This window comes from Nyctibius grandis, chromosome 7, assembly GCF_013368605.1.
Source record: "Nyctibius grandis isolate bNycGra1 chromosome 7, bNycGra1.pri, whole genome shotgun sequence".
NCBI lineage: Eukaryota > Metazoa > Chordata > Aves > Nyctibiiformes > Nyctibiidae > Nyctibius > Nyctibius grandis.
The window spans coordinates 58618759-58631389 of NC_090664.1; the positions used below are offsets into that span (position 1 = coordinate 58618759).

The 12631-nt window shown below is 57.1% G+C and overlaps 2 protein-coding genes across 2 annotated transcripts in view; one reads left to right on the top strand and one right to left on the bottom strand.

Moving 5' to 3' along the window:
• Positions 1 to 913: 913 nt before the first annotated feature.
• LOC137665975 (tumor necrosis factor receptor superfamily member 16-like) lies at positions 914 to 4775 on the top strand. The gene is made up of 6 exons (XM_068405512.1): positions 914 to 1108; positions 2147 to 2276; positions 2363 to 2473; positions 2750 to 2903; positions 2999 to 3144; positions 4530 to 4775. Exons 1-6 carry the CDS (start codon positions 1064 to 1066, stop codon positions 4709 to 4711), a joined length of 768 nt encoding a protein of 255 aa, XP_068261613.1. The 5' UTR covers positions 914 to 1063; the 3' UTR covers positions 4712 to 4775.
• Positions 4776 to 5736: 961 nt separating this feature from the next.
• SETD2 (SET domain containing 2, histone lysine methyltransferase) overlaps positions 5737 to 12631 on the bottom strand; it is a 46943-nt gene continuing 40048 nt past the window's right edge. The window contains exons 17-19 of the mRNA XM_068404391.1: positions 10262 to 10342; positions 9468 to 9569; positions 5737 to 7306 (exon numbers count right to left, since the gene is read on the bottom strand). Coding sequence (XP_068260492.1) covers positions 7145 to 7306; positions 9468 to 9569; positions 10262 to 10342 — 345 coding nt within the window. The 3' untranslated portion in view covers positions 5737 to 7144. The remainder of the gene's footprint in view (positions 7307 to 9467; positions 9570 to 10261; positions 10343 to 12631) is intronic.

The following is a 12631-nucleotide window of genomic DNA, read 5'->3' on the forward strand; positions in this document are numbered from 1 at the left end:
CCTTTGATGTGGCTTTGGTGGCAGGTTGTGACCTGTGTCATTGTCCCCTCCCTCTTGTCACCCTTTTGTCCCAGCGGGGTTTTGCATCCTGGAGGGAATTGCTACCGGATGGTCCCTGCTGAGGGGGGGTGGGTGTCGGGGGGGGGTCCCCTGGGACCCACATCCCCTGGGGACCTGTCCTGGGGGTCTCCGGTCCCACCCCAGTGGGTTGTGGCACCATTTTGTCATGGGGAAACTGAGGCACGTGGGGGAAACCTGGTGGGGAGGGTTCTGACAGGTCTGGAGGGTTCCCATGCACATCTGGATGGAGCACCACCACATCTGGGGCTTTCCAGGCACATCTGGTGGCACCCTGGCACGTCCTGGGGGGGTCTCCAGTGTATGGGGTGGGGTGTCTCTCATCTAGGGGATCCCATAAACATCTGGAGGCTCTCAGAACCATCTGGGGGAGGGTGTCCAGCACATCTGGGGGTGCTGTGCCACATCTGTGGGCTCCCGGACACATCTGGACACACCCACCCTGAGACCCTGCACCCACCCCAGGGTGCTGCACCCCCCCCCATATGGGTCAATAAAGCCACTCTCCCCATTTCCAGACACTTCTGTCCCCTCCCCACGGCCACCCCGGTCCCCTCGGTCCCAGTTTGGACCAGTGCCGTCCCAGTTGAGCCGCTGGCCGCCGGACCTTCCCAGAGCGGGACTCGAACCAGCGCCGTCCCGAGCCGAGTCCTCCCCGAAGCGGACCCGGGCGCAGCCGAGCCGCGAGGGGGCGGAGCTTCGCCCAGAGCCCCGCCCCTCCCGCCACTCGCAGCCAATGGCGGAGCGCCCCGCCCGGCCCGGCCCGGGGCGAGCGCCGCGCCCGTCAGCGAGCCCGGCCGGGGCGAGCCGAGCGGGGCCGAGCGGGGCCGAACCGGGGCGGAGCGGGGCCGAAGCGGATCGGAACCGGAGCGGGACGGAGCGGCCCGGAGCAGTTCGGAGCGGCCCGAGCGAGGCCGGACGGGACCGGAGCGGAGCGGAGCCGCTGGGAGCGGGCGGGGCCCGGGGCCGGGCCCGGGTCTCCGCGATGCGGCGGGTCCTGGTGCCGCTGGTGCTGGCGCTGCTGAGCCCGGTGCGGGCGGGGCGGGACCGGGGCGGGGATGGGACGGGGCTGGGACCGGGACCGGGACCGGGACGGGACGGGACGGGGCTCCCCGCTGCCCCGCCGGGACCCGCCGGGCCGCCCGCTGCCCCGGGGGGCTCCGGTTCCCTGCACCGCGTGTCTTCTTGTAGCTCTTTTGGGTTTATTTCGGTTTATTTTATTTTATTTTATTTTATTTTATTTTATTTTATTTTATTTTATTTCATTTTGTTTCATTTTGTTTCATTTTCTTTTTTTCTTTTCTTCTTTTCTTCCTTTTTCTTTTCTTCTTTTCTTCTTTTTTCTTTTCTTTTCTTCTTTTCTTTTTCTTTTCTTTTATTATTTTATTTTATTTTCCTTTTCTTTCATTTTGTTTTATTTATTTTATTTTATTTTATTTCATTTTGTTTCATTATTTTATTTTATTTCATTTTATTTTATTTTATTTTATTTTATTTTATTTTATTTTATTTTATTTTATTTTTAAATTTCCTTTTCTTTTCTTTTATTATTTTATTTTATTTTATTTCCTTTTCTTTCATTTTATTTTTTTATTTTATTTGATTTATTTCATATTTTTTTCACCATTTCACCTCACCTCCCTTTCTCCCACTTTATTTCATTTCGTTGCTTTTTCCATTTCACTTAATTTCATTTTCTTTTCCTTTTCTTTCATTTCCCCCTATTTCATTTCATTTCACCTTTATTTTCTCTTCGTTTCTTTACTTTTCTTTTTATCCTTCTCACGGCATCTCCCAATTTCATTTATTTCACTTTATTATTTCTTTTTTTTTAATTATTTCTTTTATTTTTTAACTCATTCCTCTTTCACCCCACCCCATTCTCCCCCCCCCACCCCCGCGATCCCCCCCCGGATCGGGCCCACCGGGTGCTCCGCGCCCCAAACCCACCCCACCATGGCGGGGGGGGGGGGGGGCAAACACAGCGGGGGGGTCATTGTCACCCACCCCAGGGGTGGCAGCATCGAGGGGGAAACTGAGGCACGACCCCCCCGCCCTGTGCCCGCAGGTGCCCGCGCGGACCGGGGGGTGCGGGCGGCGGATGGCGGACGGCGGGTGCTGCACCCCGTGTCCCCCCGGCTTCGGGGTCACCCAGCGCTGCGACCACGCCGACACCCGCTGCCAGCCCTGCGCCCCCAGTGAGTAACACCCCCCCCCCACCCTGCACCCCCCCCCCCACCCAGCACCCACCCAGCACCCACCCAGCACCCTTTGCCCCCCCCAGACCGGACCTTCTCGGCCGTGAGCAGCGCGGAGGAGCCGTGCCAGCCCTGCACCCCCTGCCCGCTGCCCCCCGCCCGCGCCTGCGCCCCCACCCGCGACACCCTCTGCACCCGTGAGTAGCACCCAAGGCGGGGGGGGGGGGGGGGAACACCTCTGTCACCCCCCACCCACTCTGCATGGGACCCTTCACCAGGGAGGGGGTGGCCGTGCCTCAGTTTCCCCATGTGGGACACTGGGCATCATGGGGGCACTTGGGGGGGGACACCACTGCAGCACCCCAATGTATTTGGGGTCCACCCCACCCATGGGTGCTGGTTCTTCTGCAAGGGGAAACTGAGGCAGGGGTGGGGGGGCACTGGGGCACCCCTAAACTTGGGGGTCGCCATAGATGAGGACACGGAGCCGGTGACGGGGACCCCCTCGCCCGCCACCCCCGACTTCGTGCCACCGCCCGAGGCCACCGGCAAGGACATCATCCCCGTGTACTGCTCCCTCCTGGCCGCCGTGGTGGTGGGACTCCTCGCCTACGTGGCCTTCAAGTGGTAGGGTTGGGGACAAGGTGGGTGGGGGGGACATGGCAAGGGGTGGGGGGGTGACCCCAGCACCCTTGGTGACCCCCCTCGGTCCCCACGGGCAGCTGGCACACGTGCAGGCAGAAGCAGCAGTTGGCCAAGGCGCGGGCAGGGGACTTGGGGACGTCACCCGAGGGCGAGAAGGTGCACGGTGACAGCGGGGTCTTCCTCGACACCCACAGCCTGCAGGAGCCCCACCAGCCCGGCAAGGGTGAGCACCCACCACCCAGCGATGTGGGGTGGGGGGGGTTTGTCCCCTGATGTCATTGGGATGGGGTTGGGGAGCCCCCGTGTCCATGGGTGGGTGGGTCATGGGTGGGTGGGGGTCAGGGTGCATCTGTCCCCGGGGAGCATCTGCACTTGGGGAGCATCTGGATGGGGTTGGGGTGCTCTAGGGAGCACCCAGATGGGTTTGGGGTGCCACCATGGTCTGTGGAGCACCCAGATGGCTTTGGGGTGCTCCTGCACCCCAAGGAGCACCCAGATGGGTTTGGGGTGCCACCATGGCCCGTGGAGCACCCAGATGACTTTGGGGTGCACCTGCACCCCAAGGAGCACCCAGATGGGTTTGGGGTGCCACCATGGCCCAAGGAGCACCCAGATGACTTTGGGGTGCACCTGCACCCCCAAGGAGCACCCAGATGGGTTTGGGGTGCCACCAGGGTCCAAGGAGCACCCAGATGAGTTTGGGGTGCCACCATGGCTTGTGGAGCACCCAGATGGGTTTGGGGTGCACCTGCACCCCAGGGAGCATCCAGAGGGGTTGGGGGAGCATCCCTACCTTGGGGTTCACCTGGGTGGGGTTGGGGAGCACCCATGCCCTGGAGAACACCCAAACAGGGCTGAGGAGCACCCAAACGGGGTTGAGGAGCACCTATACTCCAGGTGGCACCTAAATGGGTGTCAGGGAGCACCCAAATGGGGTTGGGGAGCAACCAAAGAGGGCTGAGGAGCACCCATGCCCTGGGCAGCACCCAAGTGGGGTTGGGGGAAGCACCTGGATGGGGTTGGGGAGCACTCAAATGGGGTTGGGGAGAATCCAAACAGGGTTGTGGAGCACCCAAATTGGGGTTGAGGAGCACCTATACCCCGGGTAGCACCCAAATGGGGGTCAGGGAGCACCCAAATGGAGTTGTGGAGAATCCAAACAGGGTTGGGGAGCACCCATGCCCTGGGCAGCACCCAAATGGGTTTCAGGGAGCACCCAGATGGGGTCAGGGAGCACCCAAATGGGGTTGAGGAACATCTATACCCCAGGTAGCACCTAAATGGGTGTCAGGGAGCACCTGGATGAGGTTGGGGAGCACACAAACGGGGTCAGGGAGCACCCAAATGGGGTTGAGGAACATCTATACCCCAGGTAGCACCTAAATGGGTGTCAGGGAGCACCTGGATGAGGTTGGGGAGCACCCAAACGGGGTCAGGGAGCACCTGGATGAGGTTGGGGAGCACCCAAACGGGGTCGGGGAGCACCCAAATGGGGTTGAGGAGCACCCAAACGGGGTCGGGGAGCACCCACAGCCCGGTCAGTCCCTCTCTCCCGGGATCCCACCGGGCAGCGATTTCGGGTGCCAACACTGTGTCCCCCACCCACAGCCCCCCGTCCCCAGGGCCACCCCCCCAGCGGGGTGTCCCCGCAGCGGCAGGAGGAGCTGGAGCGGCTGCTGGCGAGCGCGGGGCCGGGGGGCGACCGAAGTGGCCTGCGCCCCGATGCCATCGGGGCCACCCCGGCCACGGGATGCTTGGTGGCACCGGGGGACGTCACCTCGGCCGTGTGACCCCAGGACACGCCGCCGGGGGGTTGGTGGGTGCCCCCCGCCATTTTTAAGTGGGTTTTGTACTTTTTTAGGGGTGTCGGAGGGTGGGACGGGGACGGGAGGTTGGTGGTCCCGGTGTGGGGACGGTGGAGGGTGGGAGACTGGAGGGGACACGGCTGGTCCCTGGGGGGGCATTAAAGTTGTGTGTCACCAGAACGCGCGTCCTCAGGTGTCCGTGTGTCCCCACAAGCGTGTGTCACCACGGGTGTCTGTGTGTCCCCTCAAGCGTGTCCCCAGGATGTGTGTCCTCAGGTGTCCATGTGTGTCCTCCCCAAGTGTGTGTGACCAGAATGTGTGTCCTTGGGTGTCCGTGTGTCACAAAATCACAGAATCAACCAGGTTGGAAGAGCCCTCTGGGCTCATCGAGTCCAACCATTGCCCTGACACCACCATGGCAACTAGACCAGGGCACTAAGTGCCATGGCCAGGCTTTGCTTAAACCCCTCCAGAGATGGGGACTCCACCACCTCCCTGGGCAGCCCCTTCCAATGGCTAATGACCCTTGCTGAGAAGAAATGCTTCCTCATGTCCAACCTGAACCTCCCCTGGCCAAGCTTGAGGCTGTGTCCTCTTGTCCTAGCGCTGGTTGCCTGGGAGAAGAGGCCGACTCCCACTGCGCTACAACCTCCCTTCAGGTAGTTGTAGACTGCACTAAGGTCACCTCTGAGCCTCCTCTTCTCCAGGCTAAACACCCCCAGCTCCCTCAGCCATTCCTCGCAGGTCAGACCCTCCAGACCCTTCACCAGCTTGGTCGCCCTCCTCTGCACTCGCTCCAACACCTCAACATCTCTCTTGAAGTGCGGGGCCCAGAACTGGACACAGGATTCAAGGGGCGGCCTCACCAGTGCTGAGGACAGAGGGCCACTGTGTCCCCTCCCTGTCCCACGCCCCGGCCGTGCCCAACCTCTTTTGGGGCCGGTACCGATTTTTTTCATCATTTTCTCTTTTTTTTTTTATTTTTTTTTTATTATTTTTTTAAATTTTTTTTTTTACATAAAAACTTCCGTAAAAATCGAATAAAGTAAAACGATTTATAAGCCGTAAAATCCATCTTATCCACAGGGCAGGCGCGCTGCCGGGGGGGCGGGGGGGGGGCAGCCCCCGCGCCGCGATATTTACAGGAAAACAGCTGAAAACGTGGCGGAAACCCCCAAAAAGAACCCCGAGGAACCGAAAACAACGAGAAATAACGACCCCGAAGGTCCCCCGCCAACGGGCGAAGAGCAACCGAAACCCAACGGAAGGATCAATATATTCACAGAGACGTTAAAATATAATACAGAGGGCGGTGACGGGCGGGAAAGCCCAGCCTAGCAAAGCCTGGCCTAGCAAAGCCCGGCTTAGTAAGGCCCAGCCTAGCAAAGCCCGGCCTAGTAAAGCCTGGCTTAGTAAGGCCCAGCTTAGTAAGGCCCGGCCTAGTAAAGCCTGGCTTAGTAAGGCCCAGCTTAGTAAGGCCCAGCCTAGTAAAGCCCAGCCTAGCAAAGCCTGGCCTAGCAAAGCCCGGCTTAGTAAAGACCGGCCTAGCAAAGCCCGGCTTAGTAAGGCCCGACTTAGTAAAGCCCGGCCTAGTAAGGCCCAGCCTAGCAAAACCCAGCTTAGTAAGGCCCGGCTTAGTAAGGCCTGGCCTAGCAAAGCCCGGCCTAGCAAGGCCTGGCCTAGTAAAGCCCGGCCTAGCAAAGCCCGGCTTAGTAAAGTCCGGTCTAGCAAAGCCTGGCCTAGTAAGGCCCGGCCTAGCAAAGCCCAGCCTAGCAAAGCCCGGCTTAGTAAGGCCCGGCCTAGTAAAGCCCAGCTTAGTAAAGCCCAGCTTTTCCTCGGCCCGGTGCCATGGGGAACCCCGTTTATGCTCCTTTGCTTCTTTTTAAAAAAAAATAAAATAAAATAAATTCACAGGTTGGGCTTAAACCGGCAAATTCTGGAGGAGGATGGAGGGGGCTGAGGTTTGGCCGCATCTGGAGTCAACGGGGGGGTGGTGGACATGGTGATGGAGGTGGAGGTGGTCATGGTGGAGATGAAGGTGATGGTGGTGGTGGTGGAGGTGGTCATGTAGAGGTGGTGGTGGTCATGGAGGCGGTGGTGGAGGTGGTGGTGGTGGAGGTGGTCATGTAGAGGTGGTGGTGGTCATGGAGGCGGTGGTGGAGGTGGTGGTGAAGCTGGTCATGATGGAGGTGAAGGTGGAGGTGGTGGAGGGGGTCGAGGTGGTCATGGAGGTGGTGGTGAAGCTGGTCATGGTGGAGCTGGTCATGGTGGAGGTGGCAGTAGGGGTGGTGGAGGTGGTCATGGTAGAGGTGGAGGTGGTGGTGGATGTGGTAGAGGTGGTGGTGGTGGTCATGGAGGTGGTGGTGGAGCTGGTCATGGTAGAGGTGGCGGTGGCGGTGGCGGAGGGGGTGGTGAAGGTCACTCCAGGTCCGTGTCCTCTTTGGGTTTGTAGATGGCCCCGAACTTCTGCATGTACTTCTTGATGTACTCCTTGGTCTTGTGTTTGACGTTCTCGTTGCACTCCAGATCCTCGGGGTTCTTGCAGTACTTCAGCTCCTTGTTCATGACGCCATGAGTCAGCTGCAGGGACAACCCACTGTCACGGCCCATAATCCCGATAATCCCAGTAATCCCAGTAACCCCAATAATCCCGATAATCCCAGTAATCCCGATAATCCCAGTAACCCCAATAATCCCATAATCCAAATAATCCTGATAATCCCAATCCCAGTAACCCCAATAATCCCAATAATCCAGCTAATCCAAGTAACCCCAATAATCCCGATAATCCCACTAACCCCATTAATCGCGATAATCCCGGTAATCCCGATAATCCCAATAATCCCACTAACCCAAATAATCCCGATAATCCCAGTAACCCAAATAATCCCGATAATCCCAGTAATCCCAATAATCCCAGTAACCCAAATAATCCCGATAATCCCCATAATTCCGATAATCCCGATAATCCCAATAATCCCAGTAACCCCGATAATCCCAATAATCCCAGTAACCCCAATAATCCCATAATCCAAATAATCCCAGTAACCCCAATAATCCCGATAATCCAGATAATCCCAGTAACCCAATAATCCCATAATCCAAATAATCCCAATAATCCCAATAATCCACATAATCCCGATAATCCCACTACCCCCAATAATCCAGATAATCCAAATAATTCCGATAATCCCAGTAACCCAAATAATCCCGATAATCCCAATAATTCCGATAATCCCGATAATCCCAATAATTCCGATAATCCCGATAATCCCAATAATCCCAATAACCCCGATAATCCCAATAATTCCGATAATCCCGATAATCCCAATAATCCCAATAACCCCGATAATCCCGATAATCCCAGTAATCCCAATAATCCCAGTAACCCAAATAATCCCGATAATCCCAATAATTCCGATAACCCCGATAATCCCAATAATCCCAGTAACCCCGATAATCCCAATAATCCCAGTAACCCCAATAATCCCATAATCCCAATAATCCCAGTAACCCCAATAATCCCGATAATCCAGATAATCCCAGTAACCCCAATAATCCCATAATCCAAATAATCCCAGTAACCCCGATAATCCCGATAATCCCAGTAATCCCAATAATCCCCATAATCCCGATAATCCCACTACCCCCAATAATCCAGATAATCCAAATAATTCCGATAATTCCGATAATCCCAGTAACCCCAATAATCCCATAATTGACTATTATTCCCCTAATACCGGCTAATATTCCCCAAATATTGCCTATTATTCCCCAAATATTGCCTAATACTCCCAAATATTGCCTAATATTCCCCAAATACTGGCTAATACCCCCAAATATTGCCTATTATTCCCCAAATATTGCCTATTATTCCCCTAATATCAGCTAATACTCCCCAAATATTGCCTATTATTCCCCTAATATCAGCTAATACTCCCCAAATATTGCCTATTATTCCCCTAATATTGCCTAATATTCCCCAAATATTGCCTAATATTCCCCAAATACTGGCTAATACCCCCAAATATTGCCTAGTATTCACCAAATATTGCCTAATACTCCCAAATATTGCCTAATATTCCCCAAATACTGGCTAATACCCCCAAATATTGCCTATTATTCCCCAAATATTGCCTATTATTCCCCTAATATCAGCTAATACTCCCCAAATATTGCCTATTATTCCCCTAATATCAGCTAATACTCCCCAAATATTGCCTATTATTCATCAAATATTGCCTAATACTCCCAAATATTGCCTAATATTCCCCAAATATTGCCTAATATTCCCCAAATACTGGCTAATACCCCCAAATATTGCCTATTATTCCCCAAATATTGCCTATTATTCCCCTAATATCAGCTAATACTCCCCAAATATTGCCTATTATTCCCCTAATATCAGCTAATACTCCCCAAATATTGCCTATTATTCACCAAATATTGCCTAATACTCCCAAATATTGCCTAATATTCCCCAAATATTGCCTAATATTCCCCAAATACTGGCTAATACCCCCAAATATTGCCTAATATTCCCCTAATATTGCCTAATATTCCCCAAATATTGGCTAATACCCCCCAACCATTGCCCATCACTCCCCTAATCCCCCCCCCCCATGTTGCTCTTTTCCTCCCCTGACCCTACAGGACGAGCAGCCCAACGAGGTGCCACCGCGGTGTCCCCCCCCCGCCAGCCCCGGGGACAGCGGGGACGTGTCACCCCCCCCGCCATCACCTTGCGCGCCAGGTGTTTGAAGTCCTCGGTGGTGGTGATGCGCCCCACCTTGCAGTCGGGCTTGCGGTAGGGGTTCAGGCACTGCACGATGAACTGGGACATCTGCCAAGGGGACACCACACCTGGTCACACCCTGTCCCCAACCCCGTGGGGACACGGCCCCAGGGACCCCCCGCCATGTCCCCCACTTCGGTGTCATGGCACCACCGTGGGGATGGAGAACCCCAACACCCTCCTCTGGTGTCCCCACGGGTGATGTCACCACCATGGGATGGAGAACCCCAACACCCTCCTCTGGTGTCCCCATGGGTGATGTCACCACCATGGGATGGAGAACCCCAACACCCTCCTCTGGTGTCCCCCTGGGTGATGTCACCACCATGGGATGGAGAACCCCAACACCCCCCTCTGGTGTCCCCCTGGGTGATGTCACCACCATGGGATGGAGAACCCTGACACCCTCCTCTGGTGTCCCCCTGGGTGATGTCACCACCATGGGATGGAGAACCCCGACACCCCCCTCTGGTGTCCCTGTGGGTGATGTCACCACCATGGGATGGAGAACCCCGACACCCTCCTCTGGTGTCCCCACGGGTGATGTCACCACCATGGGATGGAGAACCCCAACACCCTCCGCTGGTGTCCCCATGGGTGATGTCACCACCATGGGATGGGGAACCCCAACACCCTCCTCTGGTGTCCCCTTGGGTGATGTCACCACCATGGGATGGAGAACCCGACACGGATGTCACCATGGGATGGTGACAGTCCCGTGGGGCGCGGGGACAACTCACCTCCTTCCTGAACACCTCCTTGCTCTTCTTGGCCAGCTCGCTGGACGTGTCCGCCTCCGCCGTCTTGGCCTTCTTGGAAGACTGAGGGGGGGGACACGAGGGTCAACCTTGGGGACAGCGCTGCTGCCACCCAGCCCTGCCCCACGGCCAGCGCGTGCTTCCCAGTCCCGTCCCAGTACAGTTCCCAGCCCAATCCCAGTATGCTCCCACCCCAACCCAGGCTTCCCAGCATGGTCCTGGTGAGCTTCCCAGTTCGTGCTGGCGCACTCCCCAGTCTGATCCCAGTACCCTCCCCAGCCCAGTCCCAGCACACTCCCCCAGTCTGATCCCAGTACACTCCCCAGTATAATCCCAGCACACTCCCCCACTCTGATCCCAGCACACTCCCCAGTCTGATCCCAGCACGCTCCCCAGTCTGATCCCAGCACACTCCCCAGTCTGATCCCAGCACACTCCCCAGTATAATCCCAGCACACTCCCCAGTCTGATCCCAGCACACTCCCCACTCTGATCCCAGTACACTCCCCAGTATAATCCCAGCACACTCCCCAGTCTGATCCCAGCACACTCCCCCAGTCTGATCCCAGCACGCTCCCCAGTCTGATCCCAGTACACTCCCCAGTATAATCCCAGCACACTCCCCAGTCTGATCCCAGCACACTCCCCCAGTCTGATCCCAGCACACTCCCCAGTCTGAGCCCAGCACACTCCCCAGTATAATCCCAGCACACTCCCCAGTCTGATCCCAGTACACTCCCCCAGTCTGATCCCAGCACGCTCCCCAGTCTGATCCCAGCACACTCTCCAGTATAATCCCAGCACACTCCCCAGTCTGATCCCAGCACACTCCCCAGTATAATCCCAGCACACTCCCCCAGTCTGATCCCAGCACGCTCCCCAGTCTGATCCCAGTACACTCCCCAGTATAATCCCAGCACACTCCCCAGTCTGATCCCAGCACACTCCCCCAGTCTGATCCCAGCACACTCCCCAGCATAATCCCAGCACACTCCCCCAGTCTGATCCCAGCACGCTCCCCAGTCTGATCCCAGCACACTCCCCAGTATAATCCCAGCACACTCCCCACTCTGATCCCAGTACACTCCCCCAGTCTGATCCCAGCACGCTCCCCCAGTCTGATCCCAGCACACTCCCCAGTATAATCCCAGCACACTCCCCCAGTCTGATCCCAGTACACTCCCCAGTCTGATCCCAGCACACTCCCCCAGTATGATCCCAGCACACTCCCCAGTCTAATCCCAGCACACTCCCCAGTCTAATCCCAGCACACTCCCCAGTCTGATCCCAGCACACTCCCCCACTCTGATCCCAGTACACTCCCCCAGTTTGATCCCAGTACACTCCCCAGTCTGATCCCAGTACACTCCCCCAGTCTGATCCCAGCACACTCCCCAGTCTAATCCCAGCACACTCCCCAGTCTGATCCCAGCACACTCCCCCACTCTGATCCCAGTACACTCCCCCAGTTTGATCCCAGTACACTCCCCAGTCTGATCCCAGCACACTCCCCCAGTCTGATCCCAGCACGCTCCCCAGTCTGGCCCCAGCACACTCCCCCAGTCTGATCCCAGCACGCTCCCCAGTCTGATCCCAGCACGCTCCCCAGTCTGGCCCCAGCACACTCCCCCAGTCTGATCCCAGCACACTCCCCAGTATGATCCCAGCACGGGGGGGACACTGCCCTGGGCCCGCTCCGGGGGCTGTGGGAGCCAGTGCTCATTTCCTCAGCCCGTTAACGACGCCAGGCGCTCCCAGTTAACGAGGCCAGGCGCTCCCAGTTAACGACGCCAGGCGCTCCCAGTTAACAACACCAGGCGCTCCCAGTTAACGACGCCAGGTGCTCCCAGCTCCTCCCGACCCCGACGAGGCGCCCAGTTGAGGCCGGAGCCACAAAGTCCCATCAGCACTGCCACCTCCCATCACCAGGCCCTGCCACCTCCTGCCACCAAGCCCTGCCACCTCCTGTCACCAAGCCCTGTCACCAAGCCCTGCCACCTCCCATCACCAAGCCCTGCCACCAAGCCCTGCCATCTCCATCACCAAGCCCTGCCACCTCCTGCCACCAAGCCCTGCCACCAAGCTCTACCATCTCCCATCACAAAGTCCTGCCACCTCCCATCACCAAGCCCTGCCACCTCCTGCCACCAAGCCCTGCCACCTCCCGTCACCAAGCCCTGCCACCAAGCTCTGCCATCTCCCATCACCAAGTCCTGCCACCTCCTGTCACCAAGACCTGCCACCAAGCCCTGCCACCTCCCATCACCAAACCCTACCACCAAGCCCTGCCATCTCCCATCACCAAGCCCTGCCACCTTCTGCCACCAAGCCCTGCCACCTCCTGCCACCAAG

Bases quoted from the DNA above. Each gene is read 5' to 3' on its own strand.
- LOC137665975 (XM_068405512.1), top strand. From the start codon at position 1,064: ATGCGGCGGGTCCTGGTGCCGCTGGTGCTGGCGCTGCTGAGCCCG. The intron at 1,109-2,146 runs GTGCGGGCGGGG...CTGTGCCCGCAG, and splicing joins TGCTGGCGCTGCTGAGCCCG to GTGCCCGCGCGGACCGGGGG. The intron at 2,277-2,362 runs GTGAGTAACACC...TGCCCCCCCCAG, and splicing joins CTGCCAGCCCTGCGCCCCCA to ACCGGACCTTCTCGGCCGTG.